Source organism: Tyto alba, unplaced genomic scaffold (assembly GCF_018691265.1).
Source record: "Tyto alba isolate M040663 unplaced genomic scaffold, T.alba_DEE_v4.0 Super-Scaffold_10, whole genome shotgun sequence".
Classification (NCBI taxonomy): Eukaryota; Metazoa; Chordata; class Aves; order Strigiformes; family Tytonidae; genus Tyto; species Tyto alba.
In genome coordinates this window covers 2,176,311-2,197,013 of record NW_024881262.1, presented here as the reverse complement: position 1 = coordinate 2,197,013, position 20,703 = coordinate 2,176,311, and the positions used below count along the sequence as shown (strand labels likewise).

General features: G+C 48.8%; 1 protein-coding gene across 1 annotated transcript in view; it reads left to right on the top strand.

Moving 5' to 3' along the window:
- Positions 1-19,840, top strand: part of VEPH1 (ventricular zone expressed PH domain containing 1) — an 87,225-nt gene extending 67,385 nt beyond the window's left edge. Inside the window, exons 12-14 of the mRNA XM_033000091.2 lie at positions 3,078-3,195; positions 14,231-14,367; positions 18,937-19,840. Coding sequence (XP_032855982.1) covers positions 3,078-3,195; positions 14,231-14,367; positions 18,937-19,173 — 492 coding nt within the window. The 3' untranslated portion in view covers positions 19,174-19,840. The remainder of the gene's footprint in view (positions 1-3,077; positions 3,196-14,230; positions 14,368-18,936) is intronic.
- The last annotated feature ends 863 nt before the right edge of the window (positions 19,841-20,703 follow it).

The following is a 20,703-nucleotide window of genomic DNA, read 5'->3' as shown; positions in this document are numbered from 1 at the left end:
TTTAGGCCTGGTTGGCAGCCAACCACAATGCAGCAGCTCTCTCTCCCTTCCCCTCCGGCAATGAGAAGGGACAGAGAGCCAGGCTTGGGGTTCAGGATAGGACTGGGATGGGGAAAAATTCCCCTTTTATGATCACGAGCAAAAGGCAGACTCGTTAGGGGAAGAAAAAAAAGAACATACATTTATTACAGACACTAACAACACCTAACAGAGTAGGACAGTGAGAAGCATTGCCACATCTTGAGAACACCTTCCCCCCACCCCTCCCTTCTTCCCGGGCTCAGCTCTGCTCCCGATATCTCTACCTCCTCCCCCAGTGGCGCAGGGGCAGGGAATGGGGGGTGCAGTCAGTGCTGCCACTTCCTTCATCTTCGGTGAGGGGAGTGTCCGAAACTTGTTCCCCCCTGCTCCATCGTGGTCCCCCTCTCACAGGAGACAGTCCTCCACAAACTTTCTCTGACTTGAATTCCTCCCACGGGCCGTAGAGTTCCCCACGCTGATCCGTCATGGGTCACTAACTTCCTCCGACTGGATTCCCTCCCACGGCTGCAGCCCTTCCCGAGCTGCTCCGGCGTGGGACTCCCCCGCATGCTGCAATCCTCCCAGCGCTGAATTACAGCAGCGGGGCTGCCTTTTCCCACGAGACCCCGGCCTTCTTTGGGCACAGAACCTTGATCAGCCGAGCAGGAGCAACAGGCTGTAAATCAATGTCTGCTCCACCGTAGATCTCCATGGGTGGCGGGGGGGGGCCGCCCTGCCGTCTCACCACAGGATACAGGGGGGTCTCTGCTCCTGCACACCTCCCCCCTCCTTTCTTCCTCCGTTCCTCCACTGACCTTGGTGTTCACGCAGCTGCAGCGACTCCTCCTCACCAGTCCCCCTGCCCGTCACCACGTCCCTTCTTAAATATGTTATCGCAGAGGCGCAGCCGATTGGCTCAATTTCCCAAACAGAAGTGGAGCTGACGTGGAGCTGGGGGAGCTTCGAGAAGCTTCTCACAGGGGGCCGCCCCGATAGCCCCCTCCCCTGCCACCAAAAAAACTCCACCACTCACTCAACCCAGGACACTCGGTTCTCCTCGGGACCCCACAACACGCACGGAGCGTCCGAAGGGAGGAAGGACTCTCAGATCCGCCGCCGACCGGAGAAACACGGAGGGAAGCTTCGCAGCGTTCCTCCCGCACAGCGCAGCAGCCGGCGGGATTCCTCGGAGGTATAGAATTCCTCTCGGGAGGAAAATAAGGACTGCAGCAGTGCCCGAGGAGCAGTTACAAAGTGAAGTAATCGAGTTTCACCCGCGATCCCCCCGTAGGAGGTGGATTGGGAGGGCTGGGGCAGGGCAGCCCAGCAGCCGACCGCGCGGAGGGATTGCCCCGCCGGGCGTTGGGAGGGAACCCACCGAGGTGCCAGGGCGTGCCGGGACCCCTCTGCCGCAGCCTGGCCGCTCGTCCCCCGCCACGCGAGGACGGCGAGGGGAGCCGGGGCTGGGGGGGCCGCTGCCCTGCCAACCTGCACCCGAGAGCTCTGGGCGTGCGGTCGGCGTCTCCCCGTGCGTTGTGAAGCCCGTTTCTCTGCCTGTCCCTGCTGGGAAGGGAAGAAAACCTTTGTCGGTTGGAGCTTCTCGGGTGGTGTGAGTCGTGCTCCCCGTTCTGCCTTTGCCATCCTTCCTTCAGGCAGCCTAAAATCCATCGGAGACGGTCTCCGGCATGCGGGGGGTTGGGGCACCCCAGAGCCCCCGTGAAACTAAAACTTGACATTTGGCTCAGCTGAGCTTGTTGCCCGGTGCCGTGGCTGGAGGTTTGAATTGGTCTCGGGTGTCTCAGTTCTTGCGAAAACGGCCATTTCCCGGCCATTTCCTGAGTTGAAAGAGGATGGGGAGGAGAGAGGCCGTGCTGCCGGCCTCCTGCTCCCGCTCCTTCGCTCAATCTCCTCTCAGAAGGCCTGGATGGAACAGCTCCGTCCTCTGCACAGCCTTTCTTCAGTGCGTTGAACTAATGTCCCTGGCAAGGGATGGTATTTTCCCCACTGACTGCGTAAATCCGTGTTTTCTTTGGGCTGCAGCGTGCGGTGTTGCAGATCTGCGAAGACCCCATGCAAATAAACAGGAGTGTTTTCTGAGCCGCCCTGGCAATTCCCTTTGTGTTTGCAGCGAGTAACTTGGTTGCTGTTATTTAACACCAATGTTTGTTTAAGTATGAGATCACAATCTGGTTTAAAATTAAATAACGGAGTTTAAAATACACTGAATTATACCATATTATTTATTAATTGACTCAAAAGGAGTATCCTCTGGCTCTTCCCGCACTTGGAGCTGCAAGTATACTTTCTGTAGGTTTCTGTGATCAATTCAGACATGCAGATTACTTTGCAAATGCCTAATCCTTACTTCCCTGGCTTGTCACTGGCAGAATAACATCACAATTACCTGGGTATGTTTTGTGTGAGCTAAATCAGCCCTGTTGTCGCTGCGTTTTTGGAAATGTTCATATTAATGTTCGCATTAAACATTTGTATGAGTGCTTCTCACAGGGTCTGGGTTCGGAGCCTCTATGCTTTCTTTTAAAAAAATTAAAAATAAAGCAGTACCCAGCCACTAACTCCTGCTCTGATGGGGGGTCCCGTTGGGCGGGAGGAAGCCCCCAGCACTGCAGTGTGTTAGCAGGGGCCGCTGCCTTCTGGATCGCTGAAAAAATCCTGAGAGACGGCTGGAGGTAATAAAAGGGGTTCAGCTGGTGGGAAACGTGCTGGGCAGGACCGCTGAGCGCACTGCTGGCAGCAGTGTTGAAAAGGCAAAAAAAAAACAAAAAAAAAACCAAAACAAAAAAAAAACCCCAGACCAGTCGTCTGCCTCCTACAGACTAATATATAATTTATATATTAGCTGCTACTGATGAGAGAGGGAGATATGTCCTGCTTAGCACGTTTGCCCCAGCAGGCTGTTTGCCTGCAGGAGACACGTGGAGGAGGATGCTCCTTGGTTCCCGCTGTGCATCCCTCTGTGATTTCAGGTTACGAGCTGTTAACCGTGCGGCGCTTCGCCTCCTGAGTGAGTTTGCTTTTTCTCTTTGCTGGCCCAGGACCTGGACCGCGTGCAGACGCACCTGGAGGAAGTGAGGTTCTTTGATTTGTTCGGCTACAGCGAGGAAGCGGGGACTTGGCAGTGTTTCATGTGCAATAACCCTGAAAAGGCAACGGGTAAGCGGTCTGCCCTCGTCGCTGGTGGGCGAGTTGTGGTGGGTGGGGGACGGGGCGAAGCTCACGGGTAACGCCGTGTCTCTGGGGCGGGTGGCAGAGCTTGGGGAAAAGGGAAAGCAAACTCTCCAGCACAGCACAGGCAGCGTCTATTTTAACTGGAATTCTCCATTAAACTCTGGTCTCATCACCTCTGGTGGGATGTAGTCTCAAGAACAAACCTTATTTGGTGTATGCCGAGAGGGATACAATCCGAAATTAATGTAGGCTTGTAAATCTGCATGTCTGCGAACCCCTGGGGAGTGGGAGGGATCTGCACCCATCTTGTAGCGGCCAGATAAGAGAGTTGCATCTGCTGGACCGCGTCCCAGGTCCTCTGGAGGCTGCCCAGGTGCCACACCGCAGGGGACTTTGGCATAAATGCTACACCCAAGTCGTGTCTTCTTCGTTCTCAGAGTTATTTGCTTGAATATAACTGAATCCATAGTACGCGTCTTTGTAGGAACAAGGCAGTGCTTAAGAACAGCCACAATACTTCAGCTATATTAGAAAACAGGCTGAGTGGAAAATACACTTTTTCCCAGGTAAAAGATCCTGGTGACTGGTTTTTTGAAGCGTTCTGATACCCATGTGTTTTAGATCAGTGCACTGAAATTCAGAGAAATGACCTTTTTCTTAGATGTTCTTCACCACTCTGTAAAAGTCCGCACAATTGTGGCCAAGAATTTTGAATATTTTGGCCAAGCCATTGAATAATTGGCTGTTTCAGCTATTTATTTTAACAGCTAGCATCAATTTATATTTCATCGAGCCTGAATTTAGTAAGTCTTGCAAGAGTGGCACAGCCCCTGCTGCAGGCCGGGCTACCCGTGCTCATTTCATGGGTGCTTGACCATCTTCCTCCTTCCACAACTCTCAGGGGACTCAACAACCATACAAGAAATCACGCTTTGAGCTGAAATTTCATCTTAGTACCCTGGCCTTGCTGTGGGTTGCCCATCACATCGGTGATAGACGTATGTCAAGCTACAAGGAAAAGGAGTCTGGCTTAAAATTTCGAAGCTGAATGAAATAGCTTTGTTTTGAATTTCCAAAAACGTTTAACTAGTCCAAAACAGGGAGCGTTTGCAGCAAGCTATTGATTATGCCGGTCGGACAGCTGTGTTAGAGCCAACAGAGCAGATGAAGGTGGCAAAGGCAAACCCTGGGGGTGATGTGGCACCGTTTCCTTGTTGGTGCCGTGGCTTTGGGTGATGACACTCATCTGGAGGCATCACAGGTCAGCCGACATCTCGCTTCCCTCTCGCTCTCCTGCCGAAGCGCCTCATCCCCCAAGGAGAGGTCTAAGAAGGGCTGGGATGCAGCGCAGGGAGGTCCGTGTTGGGGACGCAGCGTCGGGATCCAGACCCCGCCGGTACGACCGGGATAGAGCTGGTATTTTCAAATGGGTCCGAACTCAAGGCAAACGTCAATCAAAGACCGAGAGAGCAGGCAGCGCTTCCCCGGGAGCTCCTCAGTGCTCGGTGGTTGACTGCGAGAGCGGACAAAAGCGGGGACCGTCTCTGTGTCACTGTCAGGAGGCTCCTGAGCCTGTTTGGGGAGCGCTCGAGCAGGCACCTCGAGTGGGGTGAACCAGTAGACGCCGCCTGACGCCGATGGTCGTGGGGAAGCGGGAGCCCAACGCCTGCCGCCGGGTGGGTCGGCGCGCCGCCTCTCGCCTCCTCCCCCCCTTCTTTCAGGCGGGTGGTGAATCACACCGCGGCGGCGAAGGGGGGTGGATGTGGTGCCGCGATGGCCCACGGAGACGAGGGAGAAGGTCACGTCCCTCCCAAGGGCTCGCCGCTTCCCCTGGCTGCTGTGCAAGGGCCGCGATGAAATGCACGCGCGGACCCCGCTTCCCCGGGGGGGGTGGGGTGTCAATGCAGGTCTCCGTTTACACACGGGGGGCAGCGGAAGGGATTAATATGTTCAAAGCTCTGCCCCCCTCCCCGCCCCGGCCTGAGCAGATCCCACCAGCAGTGCGGCAGTTCTGTCCTTCCCAAGAAATGCACCAAACCCCCTCTGCGGGGGGGGGGATGTGCGAGCGCGGGAGCCGGGCGAGGCGGAGGGGGCTGCCCTCGTCAAGCTGCCCCAGAGGGTCCGGGTAGAAATTAGACTTTCGTTCCTATATGCTGGTATTTATACAGGCCCTTGTAAATGATACCGCCTCTTCCAAAAGCGGAAAAACAAATAATTCTTCCTCCGTTTAGAAAGGTTTCCAGCCTGTCCTCTTCCCTGCCCAGCCACCCTGCCGTAGCCCAGGAGAGGGGGGAGAAGACTTTAACAAATGTCAGCATCTACAAAATCACCATTTACCCTTTGGTTTAGAGCCACGGCTGAGAGTTCAGGGATGCCTTTTGAGGGCTGTCAGGAACAGGAGGAACTGGGCACAGAACATTTTTGGACTGCAGCAGTCCTTTTCATGAGCAATTACTCTCTTTTGTCTCAGTTTAAAGAAAATGTTGTAATAAAGGCACATTGCGAATATCACAATTCGCTTCTCAGCTCTAAAAGCCTTTAGAAGACCAAGAAAATAAAGTATTGTATGGGTCATAAAAAAGCTCAGGTGTAGGAAAGGAATGTGGAAGATAGTGCTCAATGGAATAAAAATCTGGAGGTGAATGACAAGTTCACCTTAGTGCTGGTGATGTGGAGCTGCGGTAGCTGGGAGAAGTCGTGCCAGAGTGGGAGACGCTCCAGGGCCCTCTGGGGTTTATAAGATGTGACACAAGAAGGAGGATTCGGAGGTCTCCTTGAATTGGTACAAAATGTAAAGACTGTAAAACATCTTTTATTTTCATTCCGCAGTGGGACAGACCCTTTGAAATCTCAAATACTTTTGAAAGACAAGAAAATAATTTCTTCCTCTCAGCAATGCTGTTTAGCAACCAAATTCTTCTTAAAGAAGGAATTCAGAGGCAAATTCTTTTTCTATTATTGCCTTTTGTTTTTTGTTAACGTTGGGTTTTGTTGCATTTTTTGGATGCCGTGTTGCAAGATGCCGTTTATCCTCCAGACTTAGGAAAGCATTATGCCTTAAAGCCCTGATCTTGCCTTGGGATGCCAGATCAATGATGTTTTTTTCGGATGCAGCTGGGAGGATTGTTGGAGCCAGACTACATTTAGAGGCTGAGTTTGCGAGGAAAGAGGCAGTTACGCTTAAGCAATGTGGTGGATGTACCCAAAGTGGCAATTAACCCAGAGAAAGTTTGAAGATTTCTCATGCATTCTTCTGATTTCTTATACAACCACACTCTTCCAGAAGTGCTGTTAAATCATCCCAAACTGTGTTTTTTTTTCCTCCCACCCAGGAAGATCATTCCCACAAATCCTACTCATCTGCTCAAATACATGTATGTGCCCTGACTGTGCAGCTGGCCTCAGAGCTGGGAAAACCAAGTTGTGGGTTTTTTTTTTTGTTTTGTTTTTGTTTTTTTTTTTTTTTTTTTTTCCTGAATGATGACCATTCAAGCACAGATACAAGGCATTTGAAATGTTGGTAAATGCGGTGTGTGCCTCTTGTTAGGAAAAGCTGGCCTTTAAGAGCCTCATTTCAACATAACCTCCTGTATTAACAGTTGGCTTCACAAGCTCTTGCACAAAAAAAATTCAGTAAACCCACTTGATAGCCGGAGAGGGAATTGCAGTACATTCCCTATTCTGGAAGCTTACAAAGAAATTGCAGTAATCCCTGTGGGCTGCAGAAGAGACATTGTGCCCATGGGCAATGATTCGGGTAAAACTGAGGGGGTTTTTTATGAATTCCTCTTTAAAAAAGCAATTCACTCAGAATAGCCTACACCGTATTAACTTCTGAATACATTTATCTTTTGCTAGCAGTGGTGATTATCTAGTGAACTGAAATATCCCAGCTATAATGCTTGCTTGAAAATTATAAAAAGTGGCATTCAGTAATGTGTCCTTTCCACGTTTTCAACAAAACCAAATGTGATGATTAATGAGAGAGTGAATCCATATTCCCCTAGGTTAATTGCATTTATCTGCGTCTGCTTGCCACCCACACATTCCATTCTTTCAAGTTAATAGGAGTTTATTATCATTGAGACCATTCATGATTGGACTGAATTTTTGTGGATGATTTTATGTTTCATCAAATGCAAGATTTAGTGCTTTGTTTTTTATCTGTCTTGAGTTCATCTTGGAAGAGTTTGGAGGTTTTTTTACTTTTTATTCGGTACCCAAACTACTTACAGCTTGATGCATTGTAGTTTTGCAAAAAATGCAGGAAACAATTAATAGAAAATAATTCCTGTGGACGCTTACATCAGTGGGTAGTATTCAGGGTTAAATTGATTTTTGGAGTTAGTGTCTCTATATTGAGGTGGTTTAAGAAGCAATGGATATTATAGTAAATATATTTTCATTTTGAGTTTGGGTAATATTTTTAGCTTTATTGTGCGTTCTGCAGAAAAAAAAGGTATGACAAATATATAGTAAATATAACCTTTTGAATCCTTTAACTCCCTTTTTCAAGCTAAAGATCTCATCATACCTGTCAGCATACCACCACACAGAGTGATTTCAAACCCAGAGATGATGCCATCGCCTAGTTTGACCTTCTATAAAACTGTAGTCAAAGAATCTAGTCTAGTAATGCTTACATCAAAGAAACGTTTTCCCTTTGATCTGTATTACTTTTGTATATTTTTCTAAAGATGTCTAAACTTGATTTCTAAAAGTCGAGTGAAGGAGAATCCATGACAGGACCAAGTTGTTGCTCAGGTAATTTAACCACACTGTTACCGTGGGTTTATTTCTAGGCTACCTCTAAACACTGCATCCCATTATGCCCTTCCCTGCTATGCAGAAAATCTCTGTAGACTTTATCATATCATAGCTTGATCTTTCCTCAGGCAAATTAAGGAAAATAAGCTTTATTAGTTTCCTGTGATATGAATAATCATATGAAAGATCAGTTTTAAATCATTCTTGTATCGCTTTTCTGAGGTCTTTTAATTTGTTCTTATTCATGAAAGGTGAAGAAATCAAAACAAGACCTAATTTTCCAATAATTAATAAGAACTAAGAAATAAAAGAACGTGCACGCTCCAGTTGTCAGCTGATGGCATTTAAAAAAAAAAAAAAAATCCTAACTGTATTATAAGTGCAGATGCTTTTTTCCATATAACCCCACTCTGCTGTGGAAAGCAGTGGGGGTCAGCAGCTACTGAATTTGGGTTTGGGAAGAGTTCAGATAGAAGAGTAAAGCTCTGCATTCCTGAGGCAGTACGGGTTTACTCGTGACGTCCCTTGCTAACACTGCTTCATGCAGTTGCTCCTACTCTGCACACGGCGGGAATGGAATGGTGACGGTGGTGACTGAGTAGAGTCCCAGTAAGGATTGGGACAGGCTCCACCGAGATGTTTGGGGGCTGAAGCTCTTGCCCCGGGAGGAGGGATGAGGGGCAAGGGCTGGGGAAGGCAGAGCTCAAGGGGGGATTCGCAGTGGTCTGTCCATCAGGACAAGGAGGTCACCAGGAAGATAGAGCCGGGCTCTTTGCGGTGGTGTGTGGCGGGAGGGCCAGAGACAACGGGCATGAATCGGAACGGGAGAGGTTCAGGCTGGTTACAAGGGAAAACTTTCCCACCATGAGGGCAGTCAAGCATTGGAGCAGCTTGCCTAGAGATGTTGTTGAGATTTTCAAGCCCCGGATGGATAAATACATGAGCAACCTAGTCTGACCCCATAGGTGACCTTGCTTTGAGCAGGAGGTTGGATTAGAGACCCCTTGAGCTCTCTTCCAGCAGAATTATTCCGTGATTCTATGAAGTTAACCGCAATGAAAATAAGCAAAAGGGCTTAGAAAAATATTGGAAAAGAGCTTCAGTCTTATCTTTCATGAATCTTTTTCTTCTAATCAGACCCTCAGACATACTGGCATCAGATTCATTACGACGACTTTGGAAGCTGACATCAGAATTCCCCATGGGCTTCTTTGTGGATGTACACAAGAAGTACTCTGTTAACATCGCTCCCAGCCACCGGGCACTTAAAGGGAGATCAGCATTGCTTTAGTAAATCCTGTTTTTGAAAGATTTTGGCCATAAAAATCCACTTTAGGCCAAAATTGCACATTCACTTCCTTTCTCATGTTGCATAACTGACCACTAAACCATCTCAGTATCTTCTGGTCCCCAATCTTTTTGTGCTTTACACCTCCTTAGTTTGGGCTAAAGCATGTTCCTACCGCTCTGGAATCCCTCCTGAAGCCACTCCTGTGGCACCGGGAGCCAGGTAGATGCACAAATCCCAACCACTGAGCACTTGTCTTTTCATATCAAGTCCTTCTTTTGCTGTATCTGGATGTTTATACAGCTGCCATCATGCTCTGCAAGTCACTGTGCCCATTATGAATTCTTTACCGTTATCACGTAGGAGTAAAAATTCTTTTCCTGTCCTGTCTTTGCCATCTTTTATTAAAGTGAAGTTCTCTCCTCTTCCTTTCATGCACACTTCAGGAAAGCTTGCTACTTGGTGATGCTGGTTTGAGTTTCCCACGTTCACAGCTTTTTGCTGCTCTCTGTCTCTCTCTGGGTAGACTTTGTCACAGCGGTTCTGACACTTCGGCCTGGGAGACGATATGGAGCCGTGTCCTGCTATTATCACCCACATGCGACAGAGAGGGTGATTTCCTGACACCAAACTGCATATTCTCATGGTGAGAAAACATCCTCCACCAAGAGAGTGCGCATGTGAATGGCAAATTACGGGAATGACAGGGATATTATCCTGTACACCGTTAAGTTAGAAATTTGATGAGGTGTTTGCGCAATAAGCTTTGCTTAGATGCTGTTTGAAACTAATTATTAAATTTTTAAACTTTTTATCTGTTCTCACAAATCTGAATAATTATAATGCTGATTTTACAAACGGGGCGCGAAGTCACCAGAAGATGAGGTGGCTGCTATGAGAGCAGGAGGGCTTGTACTCATGGGACTGGCCTTTTGCTCAGCTCCCGGAGAGGAATGGCTCTTCAGGGTGACCGTTACGGGTGCCCCAGCAAATCTCGGCTGCAGAAACGCCAGATAATACCTGATACAGCCTTAGAAAGCTGTTTAGAAAGAAGAGCGACCCTTCTGTTCCTGGTACGTTTCCCCCCTGAAGCTGCTGTTGGCAGATGGTGTCCCCTCTGACAGGAGCCACGGGCAGAAACGACGGCACGGTCCTGCTCGGGTGACAAAGCCAAGGCTTATCTCAAGCCTGATGGACCCAGGGTTTTTTGCAGAAACAAATTTATCTGAAAAAAAAAAAAAAAACAAAACAGCTTTTTCCTTGTTCAAATTGGATTATTATTTTCTCCGGTACTTTTTTGTTCAGTGGCATTTGATGGTATCTTGGGTGCATCTTGTTAGCGGTGCGAGCTGGATTTCAGCTGCTTTCTGCTCTGTTTGAACGGGGTTAGTTGTTATTAGGGAGTTTTGCCACAGGATATCGTTTCTCTTGTCTAGCAAGTGGGGAGTGTGCCTCTGCAGGAATTTTTCGCCATCGGTTCATCGGCAGTTAATTTGTAGGAGTGTAAATTCAGCGTAGACTGCGTGGCACGAGGCTCCTTCACAAAGATATCTGCCCTGGACCAGTGCTTCAGAAACCCACGTCAGGGAGGTCGTATGGAATTTGGGAGGCAGGGGGGGATGGATGGAATTTGGGCAGTTTGGTCTGCCCTGTTTCGTTTTTCTCTGCCATAGAGCAGGGAGATTCCCCGTGGCCTCTTCCACCCGCCTCGGCACAGCCCGTTGAGCAGAGGCTTTAAAAACCTGCACCCCAGGTTTCATTCCCAGCCCCAGCTCCACCAATTTTGAGTGCCCGGGGGCCCCAGAGGCCGCCCTCAGCAAAGAACTCTCGTGGAAGCACCCCATCACCGCACCTCGTAACGTCCTCACGGCCAAGGAAGACTTTAAATCCTCTCAGCTTTGCATTTTCCTGGTCCCATTTTCCAGGATTTTCACATAAACTGAGTATTTCTTTGAAGACAGCCCCCACTCCGGCCACGCTTCTCTGAAAGGCTGGGAAGAAAAGGTTGTCAGTTGAGGAAGACTCTGAAGCAAGTGAAATCGTGTATCTGCAGCAGTTCTGAGATCACTATTTAACACAGTTGCAAAGTTTTTATTAAGGGGCACACTGCAAAATGTGGCTCAGCCTGCTCGGAAGCGTGTTGTGAAATGAGTGCGGCCCCAAACCAGCTCCCCTGTGAATTTGTGCCATTTTGCAGTGGGGAAGCAAGCCTCTGTTTTACTTTGTCCCGTGCCAGGTTGGGTGGTGTAACGCAACGGTGCTGGCATGCAAACCTACAGAAAAAAAAAGAGCTGCTGCATCCAGCTAGGGATGCAGCGGGCTGCGAGGAGCAGAGGGAGCTGTTTTTATCCTGGAAATCACAGCTGCAGTTCCCCATTGAAGCTGAAAGTTGGCCACCCCCTTTTTCATTCAGTCCATCATCTTTCAGAAACTCCTTTTGTACAGAGAAAGATACTTACAGTCTTTCTTAAGGAAATTGCAATAGTACACACTGAAGACCCCTAAAGCCTGCCTGTCTGCCAATATAAACAACACTGGGGAAAAAAATACATTCTTTATCTAAATCTGATGCATTGTATTTGCATTGTTTTGTTTTGCCTCTGCCAGACAAGAGGCAGTGAAGATAAGTATGTGCCCAAAATGCTATAAAGCCTTTGAAACCCCAGGTGCTACCGTTGGTGGCTGCTCCGGCCACCCCGCTCACCTTGTGTCCTCAGCATCACACCAACCTACTGCATTTTGGGCTCTAAAAGCCTCGTGCACAGACAACAGCAAACACTTTCAAGAAAAAGCTTTGCTGGATAAACTTCAATGCTAAGGTATGCAAGTCGGGCCAGCCAGAGAATAACTGACCATCCGACAGATGCTGGGAAGGGCTCCAAGTCAAACATCACATCAAAAAACATCCGTTCTCAGACTGCTTATGCCTTGGACTGCTCTTCAGTCAGTCCGGTCCATCGTGTTCTGTCTATCGCTGTAAAAATAGAAAGGAAAAAGAAACCCAGCTATGGTATTAGAGAATTTTTAAATTGTTTGCTCCATATGTGAAGGGCAGTGGCTTGAGGTTGCTCTGAGATCGTGGCTTAAAGCCCACGATGACTCCTCGGCTGCTGGGCTTTTCTTCTGCTGGAAAATTCCTTTTTGCATGCAAGGTTTGGGAACGTTCTTCCAGCTCCCAAACCTCGCATGCTTCCAGCTGAGGTCACAGGGCCGGTGGTGGTGGTGGTCCCATCCTTACAAACACGCCGTAAATGAAGATGCAAGGCTTCTCAATATTCACGCAGTGCTTGGAATTCTGCAAGTATTTGTAAACATAGCAATAATTTTGCAACAGGGGAAAAAAAGGTTTTCCTTTCCTAGAGATTTTGTTTGGGTTTTATTTTGAAGGGAGTTGACTGAAGGAAATTCTATAGTGACAAGCATAAATTATTTTTCAAAGGCAAACTGAAGTCATTTTTTAGACCACTGTAGAATAAGGACTGGGAAGTGGCTGAGCCGAAGGTAAGGTTCAGAGTGTGCCTGTATTTCTGCTTCCATGCTGATTACAGTCACCACAGTTATTGAACTCTATGCTGTACACCGTGTATTTTTAATTACACTTCAAATTATTCGTGGGCAACGCACTGCAGTGCAGGTCGCTGGGGGGGACGGGAGCTTTTCTGTCTCTCCCTCCTCCTTCCTTGTCTTTGGCTTGGGCAGAGTTACTCATCTTGTATTTAGAGCAGGCTCTGCAAGGATGGCATTTACGCACGCACGTGGCAGAAATGCTGTTTTAGCTCTTACCACCCAGGGTACAGGCGAGGCAGTGTTATTGGCCAATGACACACCAGTAGTTTGTAAGGAAATTTTGCCACAAGATGGTAAAAACATCGATGTCCTCAGTGGGTAACAGGATGCAAAGACCCTGACTATTCCTGAGGGAGCAGGACAGACACCGGGTCCCGGGGGGACTGAGCTGTGAGTTGCTCTGGCCTTTGGCAGTCCAGATGTCAAAATAAATCGTATTATTTTAGAAATGCAAAAGGGATAGAAAACATCATATTCCCAAACGGTCAGTGCTGTGAGATTTACGGGACATAAGTAACTCTGGTTTTGTTGTAAGGATTAGTTTTTACAAAATGGTTTTCTAATGTTAAATGACTTTTGAAAAATTCCTGAAGAGAGAACTAGAGAAGTTAATAAAGATGTAACAGGGAGCGACCTCTACAAAGTGCAGGGCTAGGTTATTGCTCGAACACTGGGTAAGAGAGGGCTGACAACAAACACATCCCTTTCCCAAGGGAAGGAGGAGTTGTGAGGAAGGGAAGGGTCCTGTCTGGGAGACAAAGCCCTGGGACTCACCAACCCCTTTCTCGGTAAAAAGTGACGTTTCTGGGCTTGAATTACCTACGAGAGGTTGGCAGTCGTTCCCGTGGGATGGTGTCTGGTGCCTCGGACATCCCACTTCTGGCTCTTAATTCCTTCTCCATAGGGCTGCGGCTGCAATGAAGCAGGCTATTGCAGTTAACAGAGAGCAAGATCCTCAAAATATTCCTACCCAAAACGCCGCACAGCAGGAATATAACTGGAGTGAACTCTGTAGTGTGGATTAAAACCTCAGAGACAACATAAATCCCTACTTTTAATTGCATGAAATTATGAATTATCGTTGCAGGGCTGAGGAACAATTGGGAGGCGTAATGGTGGGGAGAAGTACGTGATGGTTCAGGGAATAGAAGAAGTGATGGGCAGAGGAGTCAGAGCTGTCAGCTCCATCTGCGAGGCCTCCCAAGCAAAACATGACTAAGGGCTGAAATGTCTCTCTGAAGTGACAGCTGAATGCTTGAGGTCGGGAGGAATGTGGCCTTGGAGCTGACGCAGCTAAACTGCAGGAAAACTTTTCTGCATCGCAGCAAAAGCCGGGCTTTCGGCTGGGACGAAGGGAGGACAGAAATAACCCCCCTCGTTGTGTGTTCACCTCCCCAGTTGTAAATCAGGATGGCCAACCTCTGATTGAAGGCAAGCTTAAAGAGAAGCAAGTCCGGTGGAAGTTTATCAAAAGGTGGAAAACTCGGTACTTCACTCTGGCTGGCAACCAGCTGCTTTTTCGGAAAGGAAAATCTGTAAGTCAGAAGACCATCAATTTGATTTCTCTCTTTCCCTCCTCCCCAACACCATTTCCCAGAGGTTTTGACCGCTCAGCTTTGCCCGTGGTCTCAGTACCCGTACGGCTGACTCCAGCCAAAGGGCTGCTCACCAGCTTCAGTTATATTTTTCTCTCTGGATCAAGAGCGTAAGATTTTCGAGAGTGCTCAGTGTCAGACTGGCGCGGCTCTTGTTCAGCCAAAAAATGCCCAGGGCTCAGCACTGCAGCTCACTGATTTATACCCTGGTAGCTGGTGACCTGTGCCTGAGCATCATCCCCTCTGCCTCGAGGCATCCCAGGGTCACCTCCGATATTGCGAAAGCTCCTGCTCCTGAAGGAATTACAGTGGGTTAAAAAATAGTTTCCAGTCTTGACCGGTGATTCTTTATTTCCTTGAAAGAGCACAAACTCGGTAAATTCTGCTCAGGTAAATGTATTTTTTCCACTTGCAAAGTGAAAGGCATGGGACAGCGACGCACGTAGCAGCCACAGGCAACGCGCTGCAAGGGAGCTGTCATTTCTGGGGCCCCGATTTCCCTGGGACCAGCAGTGTTTGGGGGGAGATGGCTGTGTTCAGCGTATCTGGAAAGTCAGGCCCTTCTCAACACCTCGGGGCAGTCTCCAAAGCCAAGCAGCTGTTCACCTTTTTTGAAAGTTCTTGCCTGCTTTTGTACATTAATAACTGTTCTTGAGATGATGGCATTCTAACAGGTGTTATTTGTGCAGGAAATACAGGTGTGTTTAAAGCAAGGTGATGCTAGAACGCTTTTCTCCCAAAGGAATGGAGAGTTTTTTTGCTTTCATTTCTACCTTCATCTAAATTCAGAGAAATCCTGCTGAAATTTCTGTGAAATTTTTTGAAATTTATATCAATAGACTCACAGAGGAGCGTGTCCCAGGGCGTGGAAGAGCAGGTAATTGAATCCAGTCCTCATTAGTCATTACTTCTCAGTTAGTAGAAACTAATTTTCCTCAGCTTTTTGCAATGAGAATTATCATTGTACAAAATAGTCTATTTATTTTACGTTATGAGCTCTCTCTTAGTGCAAAAACAGTTGAATCTTCCAACTATAGACAAAGCTTCATATTTCTGGTAAATAATCTTTATTTTTACAGAAATTTAGCAAAGCTCTTTAAGCTTCTCAAATGGTTTCCTGAGCCCCTTCCTATAAGAAATACAACAGGGTGTCCTGCCTAGGAGGAACACGTTTCGTGGGACAATGCAATCCTTCTGAAAGCAAGTAGTTCAGGAAACAGCCTTTTCCTTAATTTCTAGTAACTTTTTCTGTTTCGGTTGAGGTTCTGAAGACAGTTTAATCCATACACATCTCACAGCTACCACTCAGTACTGGCTGATGCTCACTTTTGAAAGGGTGTCAGAATAAGTGTCATTTTTTTAGCAAGACGATTGGCTTAGAGAAATGTATTTAATGGAATGGCTTTAATTAGCTCTCCAAACAAGCCAGGCATAAGGCACATCAGAATACCTTGATTACTCCTGGGATGCTGTTGCCTCCTTAGATTTGCATTCTCAGTGCTCCCCTTGTTCACGTGGGGAACGTACAGTGCGTCACAGGCGGGGGAAGCTGGCAGATTAGATTGCTGAACAGCAGGTTTTGCTCCACAGTGTAATTCATATATCTTAACTTGCCCTTTCTAACTGGAAAACCCAGGGCTTCTTTGCTTTTTTTTAAAGCTGAACACAAATACCTGGACTGGTTCGTCAGCGTGGCAGGCTGGCGTCCAGCTTCCCCCCGACCCCCCGGGACAGCAGCGGGGTTATCGCGCCTGGGTCACCCGTCTTTCAAGCTGGTGCGTTGTACCCTGCCACTTCGACAGTTTTGGCCTAAATTCGAGAGTCGGGCCTCGCTGTTAACCACGGCTTGGCTCGGAGCCTGGAGCCCACCAGTGTAGGTTGCACCACGCGCCCTGGGCTGAGGATTGCAGACACCAAGCACAAACTTTTAAGCCCTTTCAGCGGGTCTGGAGGCGGGAAGCCTCGCGGAAGTGGTTTGGGTAGTAAAAGCCTGATTTTCAGATCCCGCAGGAGGGAGCAGCCCCGCTCCTCGCGCGGGGCGACGGGCTGTGGCCAGCTAACGTTGGTGGCAGAGGCTCTTGCCCAGCTGCATCTGGGGCTTGTTTCAGTCGGCGTTTGCCTGGCTGAGCTCGTCGTGGAGCAGGGCTGGGTGCTGCGTGGGTGTTTGGACTTTACACGCTGCTCGCTTGAAAATACAAACCAGCACAGAGGAGGTATTGTGAGATGGCCAGCTGGCTGTGCCTGCTTATTCCTGGAGCCCCACCATGAACCTTCCCTTCGTCGGAGCAACCGCGTGGACAATATTCGCTCTGTGTGAGCAACTGCATGGCCAGTGGGTGAAGGGGAGGCAGGAGAAAACCAAAATATAAGAGGTCTGAAAAAGAGCCACATCTTCAACTCCTGGAAAATTGTGGTAAGCTCCTTCCCCAGAAATGTGCCTAGGGTACAATCAGCTTTCTGTAGCAACTTGAGGTCAAACGCTGTGTGGTAATGAAGGGAATATATCATTTTTGCTAGACGGTCTCCTAAATGTAAGGGTCTGGCTCATGGGTTGCAGAGTTTTGGTCCTCGGGTCTATCGCTGCTTTGTATTTTCTGTGATATGATTTTCATAATGTTTATCCCAGGTCAGATTTCGGTGCGGAGCCAGCTTAATGCTGTCGATCAAGCCTTAGTTGGTGTTTGTGGAAGCAGGGGAAGGTGGGCAGCTCCTGTGGTCGTGCACAGGGAATCAGCAGAAACGTTCGTTCCCAGGTGAAGCTGGAGATGAACTTCATTGCTCCTGGAAAGCCGTTTGGTCAGAACTGAACGTTTTCGTGAGGACTTATCCCTTTAAAGAAAAATCCTCAGGGCTGGAATAGGGTCCCTGATAAGAAATGAGGCAGACAAATAAATGTCCCATCCCAGGAGGAGGAACAGCAATGCCAGGGGGTGGAGCTGGGCCGGGAAGATGACGGCTCTGCGCTATCCCCGCCGTTCGCAGCCCAGGGACCTCCCGTGTCCCGGAGGGCTCCGTGTGCTCACCCAGTGTCACCCAGCCACTGGCCCTGCGAGGGGGGCCGTGCCTGCCGCTCTTGCCAGAGAGCTGCTCCGGGCAAGGGATGGACTTCAAGGCTGGTTTTGAGTCACAAGGAGGGGATTGCTCAGGGATCACGGCACTTCAGGAATGTGGGAGACCTTGACTGCAAACAATACGTATATATGCAACACAGAAGAGCTCTAAAAGTTGGGAAACGCGTGCTGGGTATTCATTATGAACGTGGAAGAACGGCAGATCAGTGGTAATGGCAGGGGACCATCAAATCCTAGAGAGGAATCACAGCCGTTGGGCTTGGGCCTCCTTTTGGGTGGTCTTTTCAGATGAACTTTTCCTTAGAACATAAAATGTTCCCGGTTCTTTCCCAGAAGGACTGAGACATTAGTGCAGGAGAAGTCTCCCCGCCCAGTTCTGGTCCTGTGTTTCGGAGCGGGGCTGCTGGGAGAGCAGCTCTGGAGGCAGCAGTTCCCACACCGCAGCCTCTCCTGGGTCGTGCTCAGCTCCTGTGAGATAATTAACCACTAATTCTCACTCAGATCAGTCCAGCCCTTTCCTATATGACAGGAGCAGAAAGCTTTTGTTTGGAAAATCTGCCCTGCTCCTTCTGGTAAAAAGTATAAGCAGCTCACCAGGAGAAGCATTCTGGAGGAATCAGGGCTTTGGGCTTAAACTTTGCACCTGGAGACCCAATTAGTACATTTTTTTCCTGAGCTCACGGATCTCTTCTCTCACAGAAAGCTTCCATGATTTTGTACAACTCTCTCTTACGCTCACTGCATCATATTTCTTACAATGACACTAAGATTTCCTAGACAGACCTACTTTATATGTTCTCAAACAAGATTGCAAGTGAGCTGTCCCGTATTCCCCATTCCCCACTGAGAAATTCCCCACTGAGAAACCCTTCAGGTCCCTGGGCCAGACTCGAGGTACCTGTTCTGTTTTCAAAACCAACAAAAGGACTTGCTGCTTCCAGTTTCAAGTGGAGAGTCTGAGAGGGGGGAACAACTTACCACTGCTTAAGAGAAGAGCTTGGGTCAGTCCCCGAGGACTGGCTGGTTTTTGTCCCTAGGAAGGATTTGCCACCGGCGTGAGCTCTGCCTGGTCCCGATAACAGAGCTCAACCATTATTAAAAGCCAGAGGAAGGCAAATCCAAGCCCACGTTGAAAGCTGAAGGTGGAACTAAAAAAGTGCAGATGCGGAGGGGGGAAGTGCTCACGGGCATCGGTGTGGACCCCTGGCTGTTGGGTGCACGACAGCCCCTGAAACCCGACGGTGTTCAGTGGGGGAGCGTGGCGCTGCGTGGCAGGGGGGTTCTAACTCCCCCAAGGCTCTTTTGGGAAATCCCCATCAGTGCGTCCGCCCGCACGAGCGGTGCTGACGAGCCCAGCTCTAGAGGCACCAACTGTGTGTGAAGGCGGTGGAAGCTCTACCAGATGATCTTGGTTCTGTCTGTCTTCCCTGTGTTTCAGAAAGACGACCCCGACGACTGCCCCATTGAGCTCAGCAAGGTGCAGAGCGTTAAAGTGGTGGCAAAGAAGCGCAGGGACCGCAGCCTGCCCCGGGCCTTTGAGATCTTCACCGACAGCAAGACCTACGTTTTCAAGGCCAAAGACGAGAAGAACGCCGAGGAGTGGCTTCAGTGCATCAACGTCGCCGTCGCGCAGGCTAGAGAGCGGGAGAGCCGCGAGGCCACCACCCACCTGTAGAGCTTGCTGGCGCCTCCGTGGCCGTGTCGGAGGAGCATCCCGCTGCCGTACCGTGGACCTCGCTCACCTCCAAAAGCCCCGCCGGCTCCTGGACCATGAGAAGAACACCTGTCAGCACGGGCCAGGGAGAGCTTCGTGCCGCGCGAGAGGTCTGAGGCATCAGCACCGCGGGCGGGCGGGCGGGGATGGAGTGCCACCGCGCGGGAGCGCTCCCCGGCACCGCGACATTTGCTGGTGCGGAAGCAGCTTCCACCTCCACGGGTGAAATGCAGGGTTTGTGGGTTTGTTTTTTTTTTTTTTTTCCCAGCCTAACAGCCTGCAAGACGGGTGCCGGGGTTCAAAACAAACCTTGGAGCCCGGCCCCTCAGCCTCTGCTTCCGAGGTGCGCAGGGTCTCGGTGGCTGTAGACACTGCCGACAGCGTTCGCGCGCGTAAGGACTTTTCTGCTTTCCTCGATCACTTTCTGACTGTAAAAAAGATAATTTCCCTTCTTATCTAATCTCAGCGTGCTTTCTCCTTTTACTGTTTATATGTGTCTGTGGAAAACAAAAAAAATCAAATTTGCTGCTTCTTTCACGTTTTTAGCTGAGCAATTTTAAAGATTTAATAATGCTGAAAAAGAGCTTAAGATATTTAGCTGTTTTGATTTTCCCTCTTTTTCCTGCTTTTTCTCCCCTTCATAATGGAATGTCATTTTAAAAATGTGTTTTCCTTTCATTTTTTAATTCTCTCCTCTGTTCTATAACTTTTCAAAATTTCCCCAAAACTGGAAAATTCCTAGTTTTTTTCATTTTCTTTGTCACTGTCGAATGATTCTGAAGTGGAGGAAGTACTGTAGAAAAGACTGAAAGCAAAAAAGCAGAAGAGGGGAAAAAATGAGCAAGAAATGTGCAAGTGAAAAAACTTACTCAGAGATCATTCAAACCTGAGTAGAAATAAAATTTAAAATTTTCCAACCTAGAAAAATGTATCTTTTGCAAAAAGTTGTTGCCAAAAAGAAGAAGTTAAGAGGGGGGCGGTCGGGGGAAATCAGGAAAATAATTAACTGTAATGCTTTTTACTGTAACGTGTGTCTTCTACTCAGTAGAAGAGGGAGTCCGCAGCGTTTTTGAAAGTTCCTTGCAGAGCACGGCAATATAATCTGCTTTCTGGACTATTCTCTTCTCGCCTTTCTGTAGCGTTTGCTGGGTGAGTTTTGGCTTTGGCTTTGCGGGCAGGAGGGCAGCAGGGGCTGGTGGCAGCGGGGACCGGCCGGGGGTCATCAAAAGCATTTGGGGAACAGGGAGCAAGAGGAATGACCTGGGAAATAAATTCGGATTAAAGCCTGTTGAGCAAAGCTAGCGCTGGTGCTGCTAAGCCAAGCCTGGTCTTGGTCACCACGAGGTTTACGTGTCATATCATGCTTCTCCGTTGGGGTGCAGCTTGAATGACTGCGTACCTCTGAATTTACAGCCTGCTTTTCCCACCATCCTCAACATTCCCCACTCTCTTGATTTCATGGGGGGCTGCGGTCAGCGGCTCTGCCAATGG